At 40.7% G+C, this 27281-nt stretch overlaps 1 protein-coding gene across 1 annotated transcript in view; it reads right to left on the bottom strand.

The window, feature by feature from the left end:
* bcr (BCR activator of RhoGEF and GTPase) overlaps positions 1–26653 on the bottom strand; it is an 88276-nt gene extending 61623 nt beyond the window's left edge. The window contains exon 1 of the mRNA XM_040000664.1: positions 24156–26653. Coding sequence (XP_039856598.1) covers positions 24156–25770 — 1615 coding nt within the window. The 5' untranslated portion in view covers positions 25771–26653. The remainder of the gene's footprint in view (positions 1–24155) is intronic.
* Between the last annotated feature and the right edge of the window lie 628 nt (positions 26654–27281).

Raw genomic sequence — 27281 nt, 5'->3', positions numbered from 1 at the left:
AAACTGCTATCCACAAAATAAGGAGCCCATCTTTTATATACAGTCTATGGCTTAGGCACACAATTATGAGGCAGCTACCTAGTTTCTTATATTTTTATATCTAGGTTATAATTAAATGTATTTATTAACAGTATTGGCTGGCTTCGTCCAAAAAGTAATATTACATTTTTTAAATCTCTTTTAAAACATTATTAATGTTATAGAAAAAAACTGATGTGACACTAGCTAAACTACTTTGCATACCATTATATGCTGTTTATATGGATAGGTGTGGGATAAGTGTCCTAAAGTAAGCACATAAATTAACATGAAACAGAGTCTCAGGACTATATTTAAGCACAATCTTCAAGCAAATTAAGTAAATTGAGGCTTTTGTGTCGATTAGGAAAACATTCACTCTTCAAAATCATGGCAGCAAATCTGAAATATAAACACACAAGTAAACAGACAGTCTCACGCGAGTTAACACACTGTTGTAAGAGCACTCAGCTTAACATTTGAATGATCTCACATAATCACCGGCTGCACTGGGCAGAGTAAGTAGCCTTTTAGCACAACGTCATGAGCCTTTGGCAACCCCGAGTCAACTTGTGGTTGAAGAAAGGATTGAAGAGAGAGAAAGACCATTATTCACTGATGAGTGGGACAAAGGGCAGCGGGGCCTCACCACACTCCAGTGACAACAAGTAATAGTAAACCAAAAGATGGGAAAAGACCTTCGAGTGACCCAGTTTAACCATTAGCACAGTTTAAGAAGTGGAGTTGGGATATCACAGGTCCAGTAATATCCCAAGTGCACACCAAAAGAATCAACAAGTTTGTGAGGCTGTGTGTGTGCACAAGTGAGAGCGTGAGAAAGAGAAAGTGGAGAGAAAGATGTGTTTGTGTGTCAGGAGAGATCACAGCGAGGGGTGTGGGAAAGCAGCATGTGCTGCAGTTTATCTTGATATGTGTCCTTCTTTGACACTTTTGCTGTCTCCTTTCCCCATTTCTTTGTTTCTGTTATACCTTGGCTATAGTTTGAAAATGAACTACAACTACAGATACTGTTTAGTGTTTTAATTGATTTTGTCTACAAAAATGAAATAAAAAAAATAGAAAACAGAGAGTTAAGCTCAAATCACAATGAACCAAGCTGAGAGAAATCCCGACTGCTTTTTTTTTCTGTGAACTAAATTAAAAGCCACATTGTAGCATAATAACCTTACTGCTTTATGTTTTTGGCCTCTAGGGCCAAAAAAACATCAGTCCTTTTGGCCAAATTCAGTCTGGTTGGTTTTCTGCCTGCTCAGCAACATATTTATCTGAGCACCCGGAGAGCTACCTGAGAGCTTTGTAACCCATGAGAAAAAGCTGCTGGGAGAAATAATAAGCAGGTATGGCAAGGTGAGAGCGTCTTCTTGGGGAGATTCAGTCTCTAATTGAAGCCATCAATAACTCGGACACACAGGTCCCACTGTGATAATAGGGAGCTGACAACCTGTCTCGGGCCACAAATTCTATTTTACCACACATGTGAATACACCCACGCGTACAGACACACACTATTGTGGAGCTCTGCAAAATTTACAGCTTTCTCCATTTTTGTTGCTGTAACACATCCACTGTCATTAGCGGAGGCTCAGTTTAAATCCGCTACAATGCTAACGTAATTTAGCACTGTTGTTAGAAAGTAAACCAACTAAAGTAATTTATCATTGTAAAAGGCGTTACACACCGAGCGCGTTACCAAAAAGGCGCACAAAATTAAACATTTTCCTGATCCAAATGTTATTGTATATTAACACAGAGCAAGTCAAAAAACTGAAATCGAATGATTCTTTTTGATACACCCTGTATTTTACAATTTATCAGCAAGCAAGGAGTGCAGAAAGATGAAGACATCCATCTGATCTGACCTGATTTATCTTATTAAATAGTGGAGAATAGTGGAGGAAGATGTTTTTATAATCTGGTAGGGTAGCATTCACAACAGACATTTAATACAGTATCTTTATTAGATTTTTTTTCTAGGAATTTTATTGTCTTTCTTCCTAATAAATCTGACAAATGTAGTCAGTAGACAGACACAGTGGATCTCTCAACCCTGAAAATGTATAGTTTTAACAGAAAATCCAATACAACAGAGTTTTTTTAAACAGATGAGTCAGGCTTTCGCTATTAACAAATAGAAAAAGTCCCACCAATACACTGCAGCAGATGTTACTGAGATCTAAATTAGTACCTGCATTACCCAGATTGTTTCTTTAGCAGCCATATGGGACCGAGGTTTGTTTTGTTTGACTCAACAAAAGGTACATGTCTTAAATATGCTTTAACAAGCTTTGCCTCCTGAGCAAAATTAATTGTGCTTATGCTGTGTACTAGTCTGAAACGGCTTCACAGCACTTGCTCATGTCATAATCACTCTGCTGGTTGTAGTTCTTTTCCTCACAGACCTTTTCTTCCTTACTTGTCTGATGAATTTATTTAAAAACCCTTTTTCACCTTCTTTTTCCTCTTTGCAGAGTTGATGTTCCCCACCTTGGCTTGACATTACGGCACCAGATTAAAAATAGAATAATTCTCATTCAAGCAAACAACGAGGACATGACTAAACACACTCACACTTTAATATGCGATGTCCCACCCATGCTGTCCCTTAAAATGTTCCGCCTGAGGTCCATGAATCAGTCTCACATAGGCAAGACGAGTGACATCAGTGTCAAAAAATAGCAGCGCTGCCTGCTGCTGCTTCCATCCAGACCCAAGTACAAATACACCCACATAGCATAAATCCATAATAATGTAACAGTAAATATTAGCCAGACAGTAGTTGTTAGATTTCTCCACAACACAGAAGGTATTTCCAGAATCATTAAATGGGTAGTATACGGTGGGTAGTATACCAGACGTACCCAGTACAGGAAGAGCGATGGTTTGGTCATAATTTCCTGTATGGTATAACATTTAAATATCAGCATGTCCTTGAACAGACAAATGCACGCTGCGGCTATTCTAAGTGGTTCTTCTCACTCATGGCTCTAATCATTTTTTAAAAAAAATCATATTACAATACAGGAAATCTACTTCTGTCTGTCCATCTGTGGGTTTCTTTGTCCACAAATAACACCTACACCATCAGGGCCTAAGCAACCAAACTTGGCCCCTGAAGGATCTGATCTTTATCAGATACACTGACATCATCATGTTGCCTGGCAACCACCTAACAACATGCTAAAAATGGCACATTTTTATACACCTTTAAACACATTGTCTCTTTTTATTTTGCAACAATAATATTGAATTTGTATCCACGAAAGCTGAGAACCAACTAGTGAAAATGACATTCTCCACTCACAGTTAAAATCTTCCAGCCTCCAGCTCTGCCTCCCACATTTTTATCAGTGCCACTGTCTCCAAACCATACATCATTACAGGTCTTACTACCATCTTGTGTAAACCTTCCCTTTCACTCTTGCTGCTACCCTCCTTCTATCGCAAACTGCCCCCCAAACTCGCTTTTGATGGTTGACCCAGGTATTTAAACTCATCCACGCTCACCATCTCTGCTCCTTGCATCTTTATTCTGATTTGTATATTCGTTTAATTTGCCAACACCCCAAACAGGACAAACAACACAGTGCATGGGCATTTAAAACTAATGTAAAACTAATGGACCATATATACCATCCTGGCTGTGGCTATACTGCCTCTTTGTTAGACTTTCACTCCTAGCAGGGCTCAAGCAGCTCATCCACACATAGTAAGAACCAAGAGGCAAAGATAACGTTCTGGGGCGACCGTGGCTCAGGGGGTTGGGAATCGCATCTGTAACCGGAAGGTCGCTGGTTCGATCCCTGGGCTCTCTGTCCTGGTCATTGTGTCCTTGGGCAAGACACTTTACCCTACCGCCTACTGGTGTTGGCCAGAGGGGCCGATGGCGCGATATGGCAGCCTCGCTTCTGTCAGTCTGCCCCAGGGCAGCTGTGGTTACAACTGTAGCTTGCCTCCACCAGTGTATGAATGTGAGAGTGAATGAATAGTGGTATTGTAAAGCGCTTTGGGTGCCTTGAAAAGCTCTATATAAATCCAATCCATTATTATTATATGCATTAAGTAAAATTGTCTGTTTTCAATGAAAGTAAACAGAAAATGTACTCTGTATCAAATGGCAGACACATACTGGAAGCAACTAGCTGGTGAAAACTGAGCATTAAACAGTTAGTGTCAGATATTTCTGAAAAGAGCTGGTAGAGACTAGAGGTGGGAATCACCATACATCCCACGATATGATATTATCACAATACTTAACGCACGATACGATATTATTGCAATTTTTTAAAATATTTTGGGATATTCAGATTCTGTACATAAAGGTAAACTTTATCAATATTAATTTTATCTAATATCAAAGTCTCACACTCAGTCTTTCTCTCATTTCAGTCAGTTTTATTGTTGACAAACTGAACGGTTTGTATTATAGTCTAGTCCAATTATAGCTATTCTGAACTATGCAATTTATGAAAACTATGCAGCCCATTCAGCAACTGAAGAATTTGAAAGTAAATTAAAACAAAATACAATTTTACATTAAATAAAAAAGTTTTAAACTTAATTAAAATAAAACATGTCTTAAATTAAAATAAGTAAACTGTCATGTTTATTGCTGCCAAAAAATAAGTTAAACACATTTGGACAGTGAAGGAATGTCAGGATTCTTGCTCAGAAAAAGGATCAACATGCTCTGAAGTCAGAGTCCACAAAAACTTTTTTGTAACAAAATATCGATTTCTGCTGTCCCTGTATCGATACATTATTAGCAAACAAAATATCACAATACTACACAGTATCGATTTTTTCCCCACCCCTAGTAGAGACTAAAACCAAAGCCATAAATGACATGAACGATAGGGTGCTTACAAACAAGGTGACCAATCAAATAAGTTATCTGCCAACACATTGATAGGTTCCTTCAGAATCACATCAAAAAGTAAGATAATTAGTCCCCTTGTTCAGAGCTGAGACCCCTTTTTCCTGCATACATGCTTCGGAGTTCTTAGTAGCTACATGTTTCACATAGCATTGAAAAAAGAGATCTAGATAATTAACATTCCAAATGACAATCTATACTTGACATTTCTACCTAAATCTCACCTCGTTTCCCTTTAAAGTGAACTCAAAAATCAATCTGAGCAGTGAAACATCCATTTATGTTTTGCAGAGGGACACAGGGGATATTTGCCTCACTGGCAGATAGCTTCTTTTTCTCAAGAGAACAGGCCTTGTGACTAAAATGGCAACAGAAAGCCTACAGTCAATACCAGTTTATCCACCAGAACAGAAAAACCTCCTAAAACCTGGATATACACACTTTCAAATTTAGCCTCAGATGTTCTATAATACATAAGTTGGTACTGCTGCACAGACCTCATTAACTTTCTTAGAGGGGAACCAATCCATAAAAAAATACAAGTCTAACACAATCAAAAAATATAAATATATTAGATAAATTATCATCTGTGAACTCTGCATTCTCAAACAATGATCTCAAAATGACAGCTGAGGGTTATCACTAAATGATTAAAGTATGTGGGCACCATAACCATATGAGTTAACAGCTCATATCAAGGCTGCTAAGAGATTCATAATGAGAGCACCAGAGACAAACACAAAAAGATGTGGCAATAAAGCTTTGCAAATTCATTACAAACTTCATGTTTAAACCCTTTCCCTTGGCTGGAAAGCAAAAGCAAGCTATTTTCTGATCTCTAACACAGCAAATCAAAAATTAATCGCTTCACTGCTAGCTAATTCACTTACATAAGAGCCTAAGCTGAGAAAGGAATTTCAGAAACACAGCAACAGAGGAAATACAGAGTAGAAAACAGTTTGCTATAAGCCTGTGGATTTCAGCTAAAAAGGTCCAGCACACTTACAGAACATAAAACATAGCTATAATTATTTTAAAAATGTACTTTGCGTCAGGAGTGGCTTTTTTAAAATATGTATCACTGTAAATTTCTCAGACACCTTGTTAAAAATTTTCCTACAAATCATCTTGAAGTCATAGTCTTTAGCACACAAAAGCAGTTTTGTGGAGATTTAGCAACCATGGTCAACACTCCAAGCAACACAGATGGGATGTAATTCTCTTTCAGTGTTTTTTGGAAACTCGCCACTTAAGTTTTATTCTTGACTCGTGACAGACTGTTTTGTACTTCCTCTTTATATGAACAGCTTTTTCCCTTCCCTGTGTGGATCTTAATCCAGTCTTCACAAATAACTGGCAGTCAGTGTGATACAGATTCTGTCCTATGACCAGGGCAACTGCCATGGACTGGAGAATGTAGATGCAAGCCTCTGAAGTGCTCCTTCAGTCTCTTCTAAAACATGCTCGCAGTGCATGTTCTACACTTGTTTGTTTGAGACCAACAGCAATTTAAGGGGGCAGTTTGAGACCACAGTGTGTCTGTAATTTACAACATGTAACCAAGGAAACAATGGAGCTGTGAGAGGCATCTGTAAGTGGCAATTACACAATTATCAATCACAAGGCTCCTGTGTTCACCGAGTGAGCGAGACAGGAAGAGATATTTATGGATTCAGCTGTGTATCCAACATAGAGGGTAATGCAACTCTTGGATGGTCACACTGTGGGTAAAACACACACTTAAACAGACAAAGATACACACACACACACACACACAGATAGAGGTTTGGATCCAAAAACGTGCTTGAGCACTCACCCAAACACACACACGCTTTCATAACATTAACACATCTGTTTCCCTCACTGGAGCAACGGAGGCCTTGAAGCCAGATGCCACAATGTGTCTGCCAGAGGTGAATCTCTTTCTGTCTGTTCTGTTTTTCACTATAATCATTGCTACCTCAGCAGGCTAAATCAATTCATTAAAGCTCGTTTTTACTGTGTAAAACACTGGAAGTTTCCACAGTGGAGAGAGAACTCATACAATGACAAAAGTGCTGTTGTCAACACATGCCACTTTGGATGTTGCGTAACTGCGTGATTACATTATGTGCTCTGCCGTTATGCTTCATTATATAAACCAAAATGCAGCTACTCTATATGCAAAATACTGCATGTAAGAAGAGGAGCTGACAGGAGTTACAGAGTAACAACGGCAACTTCACAAAACACAAATGCAAATTCCATAAATCCAAAGTTGTGTGCACGTTTGCTTCAGTAAAGTGGCTACACCTGTATGTCCAGTACATTCCAGCTGGCTATCTCACTAAAAATGTGAGGTGGTGTAGCTACTGAATGCATCTGTGATGAGCTTGCCAGTAGGGCTGGGCCATATTATACCGTTGACGGTAATACCGGTATAATGTTAGGCAACGATAGGAAAATGAAATATCGCGATAGAATATGAGTAAAACGCGCATGTGCAGTGCCTTTGTTTTCATACGCACATGGCCGATTGTTGAGTGAAACAGATGAACCAGAATTGGTTTGTAAAAATGGTGCAACTTCAGTGATGTGGAACTGGGTTGGTGTTTGTCCGTCAGATACACGACAAAGCACATTTTTTTGCAGAACATGCAAGCGGCCGTCGTTATTGTCGTATTTGTCGGACTAAGATGCTCTTAAATCTGGGAGTAATCTGGGTCCTAAACTCCGTATCTTCAGGTCAAACAACACTGCAGCATCACTGAGAGTTAAAAACTGTCTAAATTCTTTCATCTTTAATAAAACGATCAGCATTGCTGCTTTACCAGGTGTAACTATGAAGTTTAACTTCCAGGCATCCATGAAAACAAAATTTATTACATTTAACGGAGTTAGAAGTTAGCAGGAAGCTAGTGGAAGTTAGCTCGCTAGTTTCGCTAGTTACCTAAGCATGATATTGCATGTTCTGACTGAGAGATTTCTGAAAAAATTCAAATGTACAGCTCTGCTATCACTTCCAACATAAATGAAGACAGGAAACTAAACAGCAGTGACGTTTGTAGGGTTACTGAAGTTGGGCTAGCTGGTATATAATGATGTGCTACGTGATCGCTAGCGACACAGCTACGTTAGCATAACATAAACAGTGAAGCTGGAGGACGAACATTAACACTTTTCCACATATAAAAGTTAACGTTAAGGTTCCTGATAGTTAGAGACAAATGCAATCGCATGGCAGGATGCTGTAAACGGACCAAACTTCAGTCAGGAGAACAACTGAGATAATCCATCCACAATACAAGGTTAGTCATTAATATACTGCAACAACATGGGAATAGAGCAGCTGCCAGAGAATTCAACATTAATGAATCAATGGTACAGAAGTGGAGGAAGTAAGAAGAATGAGTTTAATAAAGTTTGATTTATCTGACTGCTTTGTTTCGCTTAATGTGCCTTATAATCCCGTGCACCTTATGGTCCGAAAAATACATACTGCACACTGCAGTTTAACTTCTCTTTTTTTTAACTCTTTTTAACTTCAGTGGATATTATACATGGTTATGCTCAGGATACGTCAGCCCATTTCTACTGGAAATGCCTTTTGGTTAAACTTTCAGCAAGGAATTTGCATTTGCACTGTTACATTTTTATAAAGCTTTAATGTACATAAAAACCAGCTTCTTGTTTAAGTGAAAATAAATGGAAGGTTGTCTTTTTGTGCTAGTAATGTTGTGGAGTTGTATTTTGCCTCGCATCAATTATATCGTCAGTTATATCGTTATCGCAAATTTTCAAATATATATCGTGATAAATATTTTTGGCCATATCGCCCTGCTCTACTTGCCAGTGTATCAATGTGCTTTTCTTTGTTTTACACCAAATTAGTTCATATTATTAGATTATGACCGGTAAGAGTGATAAGCATCAGTATCAAAGAACAGTAAGAGCGCTCTGTTACCTATCAGATAATTGGCTTTAATGGTAATGGTACTTTTCTGCATTTATGATTCTAATAATTTGACAAGATCCCCAACACCACTGGCTGAAATGTAAATCCAAAACATAACACAGCCTCCACCGTGTTCTACCTGCTCCATGCATAACAATGACAGTTTGAACAAAAAAAAAATTACTCCATTAGATCTGTTGCCACTGATATTCAGTCCAGCTCTTGTGTAATGTGGCATACCTCAGCCTCTTTTACCCATTTCCCTTCCTGAAGGAAGGCTTCTTTACCACCACACTTCTATTTAGACAATTTCTGATGAGGCTTTGGCAAACAGTAAATGGATCAACCAGTCAGAGGCATCTCTTAAGGCCTGTGTCAAGTCTTTCCTGAATATTTTCCTTTTTCTTAAAGCACGACTTTCAAATACTGTTCATCTGCTGTACATAGCTTTTAGGCCTTTCACTTCATTTTTTTATGCCACACTTGTTGAAATTATTTTGATTTTATTAAGGACACACTGCACACCGTGTAATGTGACAATGTATTTAAAAAGCAGCCAATGTCCAAATAAAAGGTTGAAGGACCTTCACAAAGCAAGAAAGTTCTTGCTCCTTGGAATAAAACTATCTAAGGAATTAAGGGTAGCTCAAGACTGTATAAAGTACTGCAGATGTAATATCTTTAAGAGACAACTTCAGGAAAGAGAAGCATTGTCAAAATTAAGGATAATTTCAGCCAACACCAGGAAATACACCTAACCACCACCATATCACCTTTCTCAGATGAGGCCATTCATCTTTCAGCCAACTGCTAAAAGATGCACAAAGGTATTCTGATGGGACACTGACTCATTTAAGTAATCAATAGAGTTAAAAATATCTCAAGGCACGATACATTAGTAATAGAATTATTCTACCTTCCTCTGGTCTGAAGAGCAGACTTTGGGCACCACAGACAGATCATTTTCTGTTTTTAATGCAAAGTCACTCAAGGCAAAAGCACAAACATTTACACAGTAAATACAGAAACATATTTGCGCTCGCACATCAACATCAGGGAGTGGCATCGCTCTCTGGATAAATGCACAATACACATGAATAAGAAGTCTTCAGAGAACCAGAAGCATTGGTTCCCCTGAGTGACAGATATATAGTGATATTTACAGATAGTGATATTTACATAAAGTGTGCTTGCATCAGGGCAGGCGCCTGGTAAACGCAGTCTTCCTTAAGACACACTCTCATGACAAAGCCTAAAGAAAGTGGCAGTGTGTGCCTTTAGTAAATAGAGATATAGGTGTGAGGGTTTCTGCTGGGTGTTTATCTTTGCATGTGTTTTTTGGGGTTTTTTTGAGTTCCTTGGTTCAACTGTGTTCTTTCGCCTTTTCCATCCACTACTACTACCAGTAATACTACTCAAATACTGGACCCAGTGCACATGTGGCATTCTTCTCTCAAACTTAATTTAAAATCTCAAAAATTATGACCACAATAATAATGGTCACTGAGTTTAAAAAAAAACAAAAAAAAAAACCAAACCAAAAACATTACAATTCAAAAAGAAATCACATGAAAGCACATGTACATAGCACTGCTCTTAACTGCATGCTAATTTGTTACTCAGTGCAGTTATAACTATATTTATATACTTTACAATCAGCTGTAGTGCTAAATGTCCAGTTCTGTAACTACAGCAGAATTAGCAAGATTTTATCATTTTGTGTTATTAGGGTTTAATAAATTGTTTCCATAACAAATTTTGGAGGAAAGAAATTTTCAAACAAACACAAAAACATTATAATACTTGGTATTTTTTAGCTTTACTGGTGTTCGGTCAAAGCTTGTAAAACTTCTGTGTGTCGCATGTTGTTTTTAACATGTTCTGAACTGCAGTTGAAAATACAGAATAAAAAATGGTGAACATGAAAATTCTAACTGTGAAGGAGACTCTGACCCAAACTTGGTGTCACAAAACTATTTTACAAAATAAAATGTACATCATATTTATGTAATCTACAAGTCATCACTTCTAATGCTGTCAGAAACTCTCAGAGAGCAGACGATAAGTAAGTATGATGATTGTGCATTTAAAAAGAAGGTCAATGCTTTGTAAAATCAGCTACTTCATTTTCAATCCCTGGGATGGGCTAGCTTCCACTCCTCTTGTCTTATGATAGCTTGGATAGACTTCACCCTCCCTGCAACCTTAAACAGGATAAGTGGTTAAGAAAATTGACAAATGGATGGATAATTCATTTTTCTAGTTAAAAGGACAAATATTCTCTGGTTTCACCTTCTCAGTGTGATGACTCACTTCCTTTATCTTTCACTTTAAACACTTACTTAAAATCTTCGGCTTGTGGCGTGCCGGTTTGCAAACCGAACACATCACTGCAGCGTGTTAAGACAATTTTTTTTCACAATTCTATAAAAGTATGTTTGTTTTATTTCTGTGAATTAGAATAGGCGGACATACTAGGCTGAGTACTGGGTGGGTGGGTGGAGATGAGTAATATGACACCCTGTGTTACAATAGTCAGTTTCTAGTTTTTCAGCAAAGGGGCCCCAACCATCAATAATGGATGAAAAGAGAGTGGTGCATGCATGCAAGCAAACACACCCTTTTGTGAAAAGTCAAGAGTGGGATTATTGGATATGCAGCTATAAATGTGAACAACACAGATCTGTATAGTGCACAGAGATGGTTAGAAAGGTTTACTTTTAAGAAGCGTCTACAACCAACTCACATAAACACTGTACAAATTCAGCAAGCCACAGTATGTCAATGCTACAGATGCTGCTGAGAAAAGACTTCTTGAGTAGTCACTACGAGCCAGTCACAGCCACTTTACCCTGAGTATTCGTGGGTCTATAAAGTGGGCCAGATGAGAAAAGAGCTGCGATGAAAATGACACAGTGTGGTATGTAAAACTGGAGCACTCGGAGAGAGAAAAGGAAACAAAGAGAAAGAAAGAAAGACCCAAGACTTGATAAAGAATGGCAGGGGGAAAAAAGCTAAACACACAACAGGGTTTAGCTTTGACCATGTGGACTCCATGTGGACATAACAGAGGAAGCTCAGAATCCCACAACAAAGCAGCGCATGCAGAATAGCTTCATAATCCATTCCTCCTGCATCCAAATTCAGTTTCTGTAAACCATCAGTAAGATCAATGTCAGATAAGCTATTTGGCAAGTTTGCTCTGCTTAACCTGACATTTTAGAGAGGTCTTTTTAATTTCCTGGTTTTGTTTTTTAGATGTACTTATGTTTGATTCAAATTGGCTCCTTGACTTTTATAGTAAGTGGGACAAGGTATCAGCCCAGTGCAAACATCACACGCCTTCACTGTGACTTTGTTTTCTTGCCATCAGGATTATTTGCACAAGGTTTCTGTTGAAGACTTAAAGATACCACGCATTACGACTGAAGTGCTGTGAGGGAAATTACCCAGACTTGTCGTAGAGCTATGTACAGGTAAAACAGAAAAAGCTGGACAGTTGGACTTCTTATATCCACATATACGAAGTCTTGGATTGGATTGTGCTGCCTGTCAGAAAAAAATAAGACTAACATTGGATTGGAGCAGAAATGTAGAAAAGAAAAATGCTGATGTAGATAAAAGGTTTTTAAAATTTGAACAATTAATAAGAGATTTTTGAAGACACACTTCACATTTCTAACTTGCTCAGGATAAAACTCAGATTTCTCTTACTTGCTGTTATGGGACACTTTTGAAATCATCATGTTTGCACTTCGAGGTAACAAATTAAAATTGTAAAAACAGCATTTGCCACTATCCGTAGTTATGTGTTCTGTATTCTTGCAGACAAGTGCCGTCTCTCCACAGCTGAAAATCAGCTGTCATGGCCAAATTGGGCTTAAAAATCAGCATTTGTACTGTCTAGTGCGCTCAAGGCTGAGCAGCACTGAATGAGAGAGGCAGCCGGAGAGAGCAAAATGGTCAGGGGGATGGATAAAGGGATATTGAGTGACATAAAAGAGATTTCACAGAAGGAAAGATGTTACCGAAGGGCATTCAGGGAAGAGATGGATGAAGGGGAGGGGGATCGCAACATGAAATCTGATCTTCCCCAGGAGCCTACAGTTATCCAGTCCCTCTGCAACTAGCAGCTCAACGAATAACAGACAATAAAGGGAGCTAGAGTGAGAGACAGCATAATGGGATTTCAAACATCTCTTCACATCTGCCGAAAGGTTGCTTTTTGACATTTAACACATGTCTGTTAAACTGGACAGATCCTCATCCTCTCAAAACTGACAAAGTGACATTACAGTCAGTTTCACATATATTTTGCTCTTTATGCCTAATAAAGTGTCTCTGAAGATGTGGACATTATCCTAAGTTTTAATTTTTCGTTGTCCTAAAATGACACTGAAATGCATAAAAACTGGGGGAATACAGTAATGCACAAGAGTATCAGGTATGAACAGCTTTATTCCTGACACAGCCTGAACTCTTTTAGGCAAACCTAATTTCTTTAACGAGTCTTCAGGAATAATTCTCAGTGCATCCTGAAGGACATTCAAAGCTCTGCATTAGAAGTGCATTTGGGGTCATTACACTACTGAAAAATGAAGCCACTGTCAATCAGATGCTTTCCAGATGGTATTCCATGACGGATGAAAATCGGACAGTACACTTCTGCATTTATAATTCTATATTCTTGACAAGATCCCCAACACCGCTGGCTGAAATGAAACTCAAATCATGACAGAGCCTCCGCAAGGTTTTACAGATGGTTTGACCAAAAAATTTCAAATTTGGATTCATCACTCCATAAGACCTGGTGCCACTGATTTTCAGTCCAGTTTTTATTTAATCTGGGACACCTCAGCCTTTCCTCCCCGTTTCCTGTTACTTGGATTAATGGCTTCTTGATAGCCACACTTCCACTGAGACCATTTCTGATGAGGCTTTGGTGAACAGTAGACAAATCAACTGAAAGACCAGAGGCATCTCTCGGGTTTATCCATTTTTGTCCATTTTTTGAGGACATGCTACACATTTGCCAAGATATACCAAGTTTTCAGCTGATTCTCTTTAGGAAATCACCTTGTTGGGGAAAATGCTATTTTATGTCTGTGAAACTGTGTGGCTTTGGTGTTTTTTTATTACACTCCTCTAAGGAAATAAGAACAAATTTAGTTTTTATAACAAAATGCATAAAGATACAAAATAAAATTGGTTCTTTGGTTGTCTGCTATGTTTTAAACACAATGCTGGTTCATGCCTTGAGTTAATTGTCTTTTTTATGCTGGAATGACTCACAGGTCCTTGTTAAGTGGCTTAGTAAACAAAAAACTGGCCAGATTCATGGACTAGACTGAAAATGAGAGAAAAAGCAACCAATGTCCAAAAGGAACCTTTGAAAGAACTGCAGTCAAATCCTTTGCCACTGCCTATACGCAGATACCTTTTTTTAAATAGATCTCTAAAACACAACTTGTCTTCATAAATACTTTCACTCTGACAGTTAAAAAAAAAAAGGATGGACTGAAAAATGTGGTTAAGTCATTTCTGCTCGTTCGCTCTGGTCTGTAAACATCTGGGTCAGGAGTCCAACTCGAATCAGTTTGATAAGGTGGTATTTTTAGTTTTAATCTCTCCACCTCCTACTTTCACAGAACGTTGGCACCACAAAATAGAGCCTCGCTGATATAATCATCTGATATGCTGCTTAATACACACCAGCATGACATCCTTGTTACAGGACATGATGCTGGTAAAAATGTGTTTGCTTTATTTACAAAGGTTTGTCATAGTTTCTGGAGTTTCCAACACGGTGTTCAGGTTTTTTTTTAGTTTTTTCTTAGTAACTACATTTTGTTATAATCCTGCTGTGTGCTAGAATTTTCTGACATTCAATGAAGCATTTATATAAGTAATACTAGCCAGTATATCCACACAGGAATATTTTAATCATTAAATCTAAAAAATAAAAAATAAAAAATAAAATGCATACACACACCTACACCTTGCCTGGCCAGTACTTTACAACAGCTATTGACTGAACAAACTCGTCTTGCTACTTAGGTTAAACACAGTCTTATAGAGCCTAAGAGAAGGGGGGGGAAAAACAAAACAGACACACAAGTACATGCATACACACAAAGAAACAGAGCGAGCCAGCTGACAGGTTCAAAGTATGCAGAAAGCCCGCAGTGTAACAGGACAAGCAGAGGGAATGGCTGGCTGTAATGAGCTCTTTGTTTTCTTTTATGTGTCATTCCAACCGAGGGCTGGGGGTTGGGTTTGGATCAATTGTTCCAATTTGGAATCATTTCAGACTGACAAAAACACCTGGGCTGACTTGTATGTTCAAGCATTTCTATCAGAGGACAATGTGGAACTCTTGAGAAAGTAGGATACTGGATTTTACACAGTTTACCAGTAGACTGCCTATAGCCTACTGGTATAGTCTATAGTCCCTGCTCATAGTCTACTTCTTTATGTCATTGAAGATAACCAATATTGCTCAAACACTGTACACGAACTGCTATTGTGAAAGAAGAAACAGCGCTCTATGAGTGAGCTTTGTACAGAGCACAGAGCAGTCAGCCTTATCTACTAAAAGACATCCTGGTGAGCTCATTCTGTCAATTTTAGCAGTATGCATCTGCCTCAGCTGTAAGATGGTATATAGATGGAAATTGGCTTCAAGTAGATACAAATTAGAAGCAGCACTTTATATGGTGCTCAGATGAAGTGAATGAGGCAGGCAAGGAAAAGGCAAATGGGAAAAGGCCGGGGGGGATGAGATAAAGAGGATGAATAAAGTGCAAGAGAAGACCTTTAGGGAAACAGGCGCATGATGTCATTTGTTGCTCATTTTCTTTTTTCAGGTTATTCTTACATGTTGTGAATGTCAATGAGGCTCAAAGCCTGTTTTGTCAGATTTCATACTGAATTGAGATTAAATGCAGCTGAAAACAAACCGAGCAACACGTCTGCTGTGAGATAATGATGTCTTCCTCCATGCGTGTTTGATAGAAGCACAGTCTGAGGGAAAACATGGGAATGTGGAGGGGAAGACGGCTCTTAATCATCTGCAGCCACAGAAAGCTTGGAATGCCTGAAGAGTTTCCTCTCTCCGTTTCACCCTTTAAGATTCACAATTTCCAAATTTTCATGAATTTTTACTTTTCTGCACCTTCTCTCCCATTTGGAAAAGATATATATAAATCTTATAAAGTTTGTATTTGTCTCGTGTGGAACTTGTATGAAAAGCATACAAGAGTGAAAACAGACATAAGATCCCTTGAAAAATGATATAAATGAAACTTGTATGTTTTGGATACTTCCTAAAACAATATATGAAAGTAATGAGAAAGTGGCCACTTTCATGAGTAAATCATATAAGCCTTATATGATTCACTATATGAAGCAAGCCAAATCTGATGCAAGTCTTTTATAAGTTTTCTCTATTTCTTTTCCATATGGGCTGTTTCTTTTGCTGAATCCGAGGTAACATCAAGAACCAACCACATGTAATATTTCACTCTGAAAACAACATGTCCTTCACTTTTTTCTTTTTGCAATATTAGACAAAAGACAACATGATATTGAGGGCATTCAAGGAGCCGAGGACAGGGGATATTACATCCTATTTAGAGCTTAACCCTCTTTAGTTCTGATGGAGGACTGTGGTTAACACTATGAATGTAACTAAAGCCATTTTCTGAAGAACTATAAGCCTTTAAGGGTATAGCTGCAGGAGGTGGTAGGAGTGCATCTTACACTGGTACACTGAAAAAAAAACAACCCCACATACACACAGTGCATGTATGGAAACATAGCTGGAGGAAAAGTCAGATGCAGGTGCACGGGAAGGTTTTTTTTTCTGCTTTGTAACAAGAACGCCTGCTGCTAACAGCTGGCACTGATTGTGTTGTTTTACAGAGATTTCGTCAGGTAAACCCCTATTCAACAATTACACACAGAGGCCTCACTGTGAGGGGGGTCCTGACTTTGATGTCTCTCTGCTTTTCCCCTTGCTTGGTGGAAAAAACCAGGAAGAATAAAGACAGAGAAGTGAAGTGCCACTAAAGGGTTCCAAGCAAAGGAAACCAGAAGCAGATGTTTTAATGAAGCATTGCTGGAAAGAACAAAACAAAGACAGTATAAGAAATGGCAAAGAAGGGAAAATGGTCATATAAATGTATTAAATCTGTAACCACTGTAGTTCAGGGGTAACCGATCTAAAAATCTTGGGCTAAAGCCCACCAATAACACACGATTCACTGTGGAACTTTTCTGTTTGACTTTTAAACGTGAATACATGTCAATCCTAAGTGTAGCATACAGGACATGATGCATTAGTGCTGTAATGCTTTAATATGAGCTGTGTTAAGTGAGGAAAAGTAAAAATGTTAGGCAGTTTTTAATACCCTGACTGAAGAGTGGCGATTAAGGCTTACAGATTTCAATCACTAGAGAGGTTTCTGTTGCTCTTTAAGCAACACTGTTTAGCTTCCAGTTATTACATGTGCGTGAAAATGCATCACAGCACTATAGGCTTATCTGCCTCACATTGTTAATAAAGCAGCTCTCACTGAGATCAAAATGTGGCTTTATATTGGTCACGGTGTCAACCTATCTCCTGGAAGTAGACACGGCGTATGAGGCCTCACTCACACAGGTCTAAAGTCCTGCCAGCGACCATCTGGCAGCCACCGGCTAAAAGAGAAAAATGTGTATGCTCTGACCGGTTATGAGTGGTTGTTGGAGGAAGTCAGCAGGCAATCGTGTGAAATTGGTTGCAAAGAGGTTTACAGTGCCGAATTATTTTCACCTGACAAGAGACAGCAAGCTAGACCCCTCTGCTTAGTTCACATAAGCTTTCTCTCAGGAAATCATATGTATTAAGATACTATGTCACTGTAAATTTGTGTTTGTGTTTCCATGTCTTACAAACATGATGGTCACTGTTTCACTTCACATGTTTTAGTTATTTAGTAATTTTATTATTCTCTAAACTGAGATATTTAATTATAGAGTGAGCTCTGTGACTAGTAACACAACCTTGACATAAATAGGTGGCATGCTCCTTTATGTCTAGACAAAAGTAAATGAGTGTAAACAAATCAGTACGGAGCCTTGTGGTCTCAACCACCTTAACCTGGCCCCTTAGAGACCTGGCTGTGATTAATAACCCATGCAGCTAACCGAAGATATGCAAAACACCAGAAAACACACAACAGCATGCACTTATACTGCAAGTACAAAGCTCTGTGGTAAGTGGTGAGCTGTGCACGCTAACTAGTACAGTTTCCATGCAGTGTGGCCAATCAAAATTATAACCTGAGTGACTGGGACAGCACGGGCTGTGTTAGGGGAAGCCAAGATGGCCACTGTTCAAAAGTAAGGGGAGTTTAAAAAAAAAATAAAGGGGGGGGGGGGGGGTGTCAAGTCACCAAAGTTTATGACAGGGATTTTCCAAGTGCCGTCAGCGGCCGAGAAAAGATTGCGGCTAGATGCTTGACATAGGAAATACACAAGCAAATACAAAAAGAAGAATTAAGTGAAGCAGGGAAAAGTAATTACCCTGTGGAGGGATATGAGTGTGTGCTGTTTATGTGTGTTTGACTTTGCATGTCTGTCTGCAGTTTTCAGTTATGATCATCCAATCTGCTTCCCTTCACCCTAAGGTTGGTTTGAATGTCCAAAACTGTCCCCAAGCCTGCAAAACATGGACAGCGGACACATACACGAGTGCACACGGACACACACAACCTCAAACAACAACACACACACACGAGGCTCCAGGCTCACAAACCCAGCCAGGCAGTTTGACTTTCTTTGGGGAGATGCTGGACTTGCTCTACCCTGCTGCCCAGTGCCAACCAAGCAATTCTAGGCCAGCCTCTGTGCCAGACTGGACTCTTACATCAGAAACACAGCAAGGAAACTCTACCTCTATCGCATTATATATTTGAATGCATATGAATCAATTAGCGGTGATCTGTGGCATGCATGCGGTGGTTTGGGGACATATTTTGGTAAGAATTTGTGGTGTAAAGTTATTTTGTATACAGAATATTGTTTGGATCTGGTGGGTTTTTTATGTAATCTCTTAAAAGCTGTAATTTATATTGGTTAAGATGTTACTGGAAGCTTTTATTTCTGTAAGCACCTCATAACAAAAAAAGGGATAAATTTTTATGTCCACTGTGGCACAAATAAAATATAAAAATACATCATTTGTGATATGAAACTTGTTTCAACAATCTACATACCTACATATCTTTGCGCATCAGTAAATACTTATTATTTGGCTTTTGGGGGGTTTTTCTAGCAAAGAAGATTTCTTCTTCCAAAACTGATCTCGCCAAGGGAACAAAGGGTGCAGCCAGGCCTTTCATTGGCCTGGTGCAGCCAGGCCAATGAAAGGCTGAGTTGAGCACCCAGCTGGCAAGAAAGGCAGATTGGCTTCCCCTCCTTCAGCCTCCAACCTCTTCTCCTTATCCTCTCATACTTCTTTCCACTACTCCTTCAACCACTCAAGGCCTGACTGTAAGCCTGCAGCCTGCTTTCACTCCCCAGTTCACTCAACTACACATGCTAAATGCATCTTTTTTATAGTCGCTGCCATCCCCGTGTGAAAAAGGGGGTCATTGTGCTACACAAGGATACTATAAAACATTCCTTTCCATTTTCTCTCCCCCTTCTGTACATATGTGAAATACATGCTGAATCATATGATGCAAAACATACAGCCCCTCTCAGATCCTCTCTGGCTTCCCTCTCACAATGCTCACTCCACTGATCACTAGTTTGTTACAGTATTTAAAGATGCTGAGCAATATTCGCGACAGCCAAACAGGCAACACACTTAACTCTGATTTCACGGGGAGGATCTTGTGTGTATGCATTTCACATTATGGTGTTTCAGGTGATAAATAGATTCGAAATATATCCAGAAATGCACGCAGACAGACACTGATGACATAATCTGATTTTTTGCCCTCAGGAATGGTTTTTCTATATGACTGTTTTTTGTCTTCTCCTACACATGTTTTAATACGTATTTGCAATGACAAAAGTTTTGCTATTACAGAGGTGCTCAAACTTGCTAATACTCATTTATTCAAGTGCATTTGATTAGAATAGAATTAGAATAGAATAGAATTCAACTTTATTGTCATTGCACATGCACAGGTACAGGGCAACGAAATGCAGTCTTGTTGCAGCATCTTGTTGTCATTTACCCTCTTAATTCCTTTGAATTCCAAAGGGTGCGCTTAGTTTTTCACAGGACTGCACAGAGTCAAAGGAAAACTTTTTTCACATGACTGTATATCTACCACAGGTTTCTTAATACGACTGGTTGCCTGTGTAAAATTCAGCACCATGTGCATCCTAATGTAGATTTTAAAAAAGGTATTAACCTATTCATTTCTATAATAGAGAGTTTAAGAAATGCAATTACTTTAAAATGGTTAGTTTGTGATAATCCCTGCACATAAAGCATGCAGTACTTATAAATAGGACAGATACAGTGGGTGAAGTTTTCTCAGGTTTGTCCTTTGCTATCCCTGTCATCAGAGACACAAACCCTCAGGTTCTGTTTTGAACCTCACTTGTTATTACACTATGAGGGAAGCACCTTCTGGCATGACCAATCAGAGAAGCTCCACTATCTGTGTAAGACAGACCAATCCTTCAAGAATACAGGGGTTCCCGGAACACACGGATCTCTTGACCCAACATCAGGCATTCTCACTTTCTTCCCAGTAACGATCACTAGAGTTCGTCAGCGATTCTGAACCAGGATAGGTAGTCCCTATTTATATAGCCATTTTCTGGCTGTCAAAGTTGAGCATTAGTAGTTATGGCAACCACTGGATCTGTCCAGGGAACACTGGTGGCAGCAAAGTAAGGGACATCATAACCTGGACTTGCCAAAATGTTTGTGGGTTGATGAACTCGGTGAAAACCCCCCATCCCCTTTGCATCGCATGTATGGGCATCAAACATGCACAAGTGTTGCTGGCAAACACCAACTTCTGCAAACAATGCTATACAGGTAGAATCCCTGAGCAGTGTTTGCAAGTGTTGCTGATCTCAAAGATTGATCCCCACTATTTTGACACCAAGGCAAAACCCAGCAATAAACCCAGCTAGCACTTGCATGGGCAAATGTAAGAAAATCCTGCCTGGTACAGAGCAAGAGGCAATTTTAAAGTGGTGATGGGGGACTCCATGTTCTTGAAATGATTTATCTCAGACAGACATGGTGGTAGCGGCGCTTCCGTGACTGGTCATGCCAGAAGGCGCTTCCCCCATAGTGATAAATCTCACTCAGTTTTCAGAGAACCTGGGTTACGCTAGAAACAAAACATTTCGTCAGACTTTCCTTCAGATTAATTCATGGAAACAATGTACGAAGACACTAACCATTTTTTGGGCAGCACAAGAATCATTACACTTTCTTTAATGAACTGACCTCTAAAAACTTTGAGTGGGTGAGATGTGTGGGTGGGGCTGGGCTGGGGAGCGAAACCTGAGTAGGGACACTTTCCTGCTACCGCTAAAAAATGTGAGTTTTATCAGTTAATCCCCATCAGTAGGTTTACCATACATAAACCAAATGACCTCCAAGAGTCCCCATATTTTTGTTTAGCTTTTTTTCATTTTTACTGTATTAAATTCGATTTTCTGTACTCACTCTAAAACCAAATTAGAAAACTCAAAGTCAAAATGTAAAAGAAATGTGTCAGTCTAACTCAGGATGAACGATTAAATGTTTGAGGGTATACTGCTGAGCTCATATTTGTTCAATCAAGTTCAAAAATGAAAAGCAGCCGAAGGGGGGGGGGGGGGGGGGTAACCTGCCAATCTTCCCTGCTTTTGCCATTATCTTTCACTCAGTCATATCCTCAAAAGATCTGGTTGTTATATTTGTGAGAAGAGAAGAGAAGAGAAGAGAAGAGAAGAGAAGAGAAGAGAAGAGAAGAGAAGAGAAGAGAAGAGAAGAGAATGACCTGGCCAGTCGGCATTATCTCACAATACAACAATGGATCAAATAGTGGACGTTTACACCTACTGCTAAAAGCACTCCAACTTTAAGGTATAAGAGTGGGCATCAAGCATGTCTCTCTTTGTGTGCGAGCCTGGGTGTGTGTTTCTGTTACACAACGGGAGAGTTCTTCCCATCTGTGCCTCTTTCCAGCCCCCGCATCCCTGACCAATGAAGCGAGAAACGACAGCTCTGCCTTGCACTCTGCCTCCCTCAGTCTTCCTCACAACACCATCCCGCTCTTCATTATAATCAGCCGGCCACTAAAAACACATTCACTTCCTTTACTATCCCTTTACCTGCCTGTCAAAAAAACAAAACAAAAACAAAACATACACACTAAGGGCCCAAACATGATGCAACATTCACTGTTATCAACATCATATGTATCTGCCCTCAGCTTAAACCCCAACTAGAAAACAAGACATCCCCGCAGGGTGTCTAACCATCATTTTTTATCTTTTGCTCAAATTCCAGATTATCCCACTAAATGTATCACCCCCATCCTGCATTTCCATCCCTGCTTTTCCGGCTCGCCTAATTTCCCACAGGGCTCATTGTTGTGGAAAAGATGCTAAAACAAAGAGGGCAGACAGTGGAGTGATAATCCTAAACATACCAGCTGGAGATAAGATAGCCATTTGCTGTGGACTAGCTATCTGGGTTTTGCTGCTAAATGAAAACATCTTAACATCTTAATTGCTAGAGCCAATAGCTTAGCATTGCTCTAAACTGCTACTTGCTGTTTAAAAAAAAAAGTATTTTCCTTTCACTACAAGTATTTCTGGAGTGGTTGTCGAAACAGGATGCAATCACGCACCTTGACGATCGCATCCGGCCTGGAAAAGCATTTTAGCTGATCCCACCAGGACCACTGTGTCAGTGGTTCAATTCAAATAAATGAATTATAGATGCAAAGAAGCCTGCTCAACATTCAGGATATTAAGACAAATAGCAGTACTGGTATACACACAATAATGCTTTCGAGAATGAAGGTAGACAGAAATGTTACTTAGATTAGCTACATTTTTGCGTACTTGTACAGCTGTCAACACTGTTCCTAAACTTTCCTTGCTTTCACACTTTCTCTTTAACTTTCAATTCTTCTGATCCCCCTGTATAATACTGCTTGTGTTTCTTTCCCTTTTTACCATCTATCAGACTACCTCCTCCTGCCTTTCCAGTTCATCCTGGCACTGGAGCACGTGTGTGATGCCAGCATCCTGCTGCCTGTCTGGTCAAGCAGGATGCCAGTCCTAAATCTGTTACAAGTGAGTGCTAAAACACTCCTCACTTCCATTGCAGAAAACCAGTGAGACAACACTCCAAAATGAGCGGACGTGCAGCTAACCACACCTTGGTAAACAACAATCTATATCTGAAAAATATACATATATATCAAATATTTGAACTACCCAAGAAGTGTTTGGCTTTTCCTTCTTGTGACCTGGCCCAGCCTCTGAAATGGAAACTTTACTGCGCAATTACAGTAAACTGTGCCCTCCTAATGTGCTTTTCCTCAAAGCAACACACTTCACTCCTGCTGGGCTTCAGCATGACAGCTCAGTAAGCCAGTACCCATGATTTCAGCTCCAGGCTGCACATCTCTCTGCTAGCGGTTTCTATTACAGGTGCCATATCTGGAAGGCTGCAGTTTAGCTGTTAGGTATATGGCAGATAATTGTAGATAATTGTTTGGAAAGATAAGACTGGATTTCTTTTGTTCTGCCGGTGAAGAGTTTCAGGCTGTGGTTCAGGGACAGTTTTCGAAATTCTGAAAGAAAGAAAGACAGGCAGGAAGACAGACAGTTGTTCGAATTCCATACAGCCGCAAGAGTTATCTGGGAAAGGCTAGACCTGCCGTTTCAACGCAGACTGACCACATTTACTGTTCACCCACCCGACACACATTCCAGGAATAAGCAGAGGTGGATCTTTCATCTTTCTCCCACGCAAGGCTGTCCAGAGGACACACAGTCCAGAGTGTTTGCGTGCACGCACAAAATTGTGCTAACAGTATCTCTCACGAAAACGTTTGGCTGCTTTGTGGCTTGAAGAGGAAATACAAATTACATGAAGAAGGGTCTAAAAACGCATAAGAAAAACATACCAACATAATTCCAGCATGACTAAATAATACTCATTCACTCAAGCTTTCACTCTTTTCCCCCTCCCTCCTCACAGAAAGATGTCCTACAATGTCCTTCGCCCTCCAGCCCACCTGACCTCTAACAAAACATATATTACAGACAGCAGCCACCACTCACCTATGTGATCTCCATGGAAACTGTTGTCATGGGATGTTCTACAGTGAGGCATGAGGTCATGATGGGCAGCAGGTGGCCAGATTTGACCAGTCTTGCGAACACTCACAATAGTAGCCTCAGACATGACCACATGGCCTCCCTGCTGCCGGTGGTGACGCTTCTGGGACTGCGGCGTCGGAGGGCTGCTGCTGTCGAAGGAGTGCTGAGAGTTCTGGGAGTTCTGGGAGGGTGAACGGCTCTTCTCTCTAAAGGGACGGCGGAAAGCAGTGGTAGGGCTGGGGGAGACGTGGCTGGACTGACCTGAGGAGAAGTCCTCCTCACTGGATGTCAGGTTCTCATTGGAGCTGCAGTCCGGTGTATAACCGCCACCTCCACCTACATCCTCAAAGCTACCTGGGGAATAGGAGCGACGAGGCCAGGTCAGAAGGTGATCATCACATCCACCATGTTCTCTCATTGTGACTCCACTGCTGCTACTTCCACCACCCCCTCGTCCATCTCCACTGCCACCTTCACCCATCATCACCCCACCAACATAGACGCTGGAGTAGGCTTGGAACTCAGAGGGCTGCCAAGGAGGGGGAGGTGGTTTTCCCCCATTGGCCCTTCCTGAATGCCGCTGATTGGGTTCCCCATCTTCATACTCTGCATCATAACCACAGGTGCTTTCAGTGGACCTTCCTCGATAGACCGGCCTGGCACGGAGCTCCCCTGCCACCGTAGCCAGATTACCTGGAAGGGAGTGAAGAGATCTCTTTCGCTCCATCTGCATGGCCTGGCTGCCTAGTGAGCTGATCTTGTCAGAGACGTCACGGTCATTGACCCTGACTAAACCCCTGTCATGGTGGAACTCCATGTTGGTATATAGCGGTGGTGGTGGCAGCGGCTGCTTCTCCTGGCCCTTAGCTACATCACCTGCTGAGTGCGAGTTCGCCCGTTTGATCCTCTCAAAGTTGGATCTAAGAGCTGCCACACCAAGTCCCATTCCAAGCTTGTCCTTGGGGTCAGTGGGAAGGTCCTTGTCAGGGGGTGGAAGGGTGGGCCTGCGGGGTGACACAGTAACACCACCTCTCTGCTTTGATGGCGACAGGCCATCGAGGTTGTCGCAGGAAGTTGACTCTGCTTGCTGAGGTACATCAAAGGCTGACTCCAGGCCATCACCGTGGGAGGCTGACTTCCTGGCAGGTGGAGGTCTGGGTTTGGACCTGCCAGATCCATCTCCTAGAGGCTGAAAACGGCTCCTATCCCCACTACCACCACCATATCCTCCACCACCTCCTCCTATGCCAACTACACCAGTCTCCTGCATGTGTGGCTGCTGGGATTGGATTTCAGCACCCTGTGTGGCTGCAGGGTCCATCCCCTCATTCAAAGGTGTCTTTCTGAAGCCCCACCGCTGTTTGTCATAGCTCTTTCTCTCTTTGGCCAGGAGGGTCTGGAGGTAGATCATGCGGAAGCGCTCCTTGTTCACCTCCTGCTCCAGGCGTCTAATGGATGCTTTGCACTTTTCCAGCTCCTGCTCGATGCCCCCGACAGACCGCAGCTCCATCTTGGGGGGCTCTGACTCTGGGAACTGCGCCTTCCACGCCTCAATGAATCCCACCGGCTCCACCATATTATGTGGAGATTTTTAGGGTGGGGGGGGGTTGTGACCAGCTCTGGTTCACAAACAGAGGGCGGGGGGTGATGTCAAGTGTGCACTGTTTTACCCTCCTTTGTTTTTATTCCGATCACCACAGATTCCTTATCGACAACAATGGCCACTTCCAGTAGCAGTGACAATGGTTAAAGGTAACCCGTTCACAAGCACACAGTCTAATTGCACACACTTGTCTTAGGTTGCGCAGTCGCAACAATACACCCCATTCTGAACAAGAGAAACCGGCTGTTCAGTTACAGAAAAACTAGGGAATGTGCGAGAAATAGAGATGAATAAAAATCTGTAATCGAGTTCATAATTCTTGTGCATTATTCCAGAAAAGGCCACTTTTGAATCGTTTTTTCTCCCCTAAATCAGCGTCGAAACAATGACAGTATGTCTTCGCAGGGTGACACTGGTGGTCTGTTTCCCACGGAGAAAAAAAAAAAGAAAGAAAGTGTTTTAATCCTGCTTGGTTTACTCACTCGCTGTCTGTGTTTACCATCCCAGGTTTGTGCGCGATTCATTCACTCTTGCCCATTCATATGGCTGTAATCCCAGGTGCTGCTGCTGGTCCTGACCAAGCGCCTTTGTACCATCAGCGCTGAAGGAGAATGGATAAAAAGCGCAAAATGCAAGCCACGACAACATCTGTTTAATAGGGGAAGGGATCAAGCGGTGGATCCGGTATTAATTATATTGCTCGTTTCGTTATCCCATTTTTCCACAGCACCTATTTGGTATTTTTTAATCAGTTCCCTTCCAGATTTATCCCGTTTCTTCGGCCGTGAAAGTGCCGCTGTGCGCGCTCCCATCTCAGGCCAGTAGCACTGGAGGGCTGCAAGAATGGGAGGGACCAGAGCCACAGTGAGTCTGCTGGTTAAAGAGACAGAGCTGGGGTACACATATTTGGTTTTCATTGAGCTTTAATTGTCTTTTAAATAAAATTTATCCGTCCAAGCAAGTTCAAATACACTACTGTAGTTTGTCATAAATTAATGGCTCTTAGTAAAATCTGAACTCATATCCCATCTAATACATCAGGAAACACAGGGTACCACTACTGCCAGTGTTCTCGCTGCTGTATACATTTTTATTGAGAGCAGTTAATATAGATTAAGAATTATTACAGCTTCTGGGTTCATTTGAATTTTACCTGTGTAGCAGGTGTTACTGATCGTGTAGGTGTACTGCTATCTATAACCTAACACTGCCACCCAGTGGAGTAACGTACATACGGAGAACGTGTAATGTAATTCCGTAGCTGACTTTTTTGTTAACCACGAAGTTCAGGTCAGCTCAATTTAATTTATATATCCACAAATCACAACAGTAGTGGGTCTGACCCTACAGTAATACAGAGACCCCCTATGAGCAAGCACTTACTTGGAAGTGGGAAGGAAAAACTCCCTTTTAACAGGAAGAAACTCCCGTAGTGCACACTGAGTGAAAATGCGAGCTCAGGAAGTAGAGCAGCTCATCATCTA

Source organism: Simochromis diagramma, unplaced genomic scaffold, assembly GCF_900408965.1.
Source record: "Simochromis diagramma unplaced genomic scaffold, fSimDia1.1 OVJJ01000596.1, whole genome shotgun sequence".
NCBI lineage: Eukaryota > Metazoa > Chordata > Actinopteri > Cichliformes > Cichlidae > Simochromis > Simochromis diagramma.
This window is presented reverse-complemented; position numbering and strand designations above follow the sequence as displayed.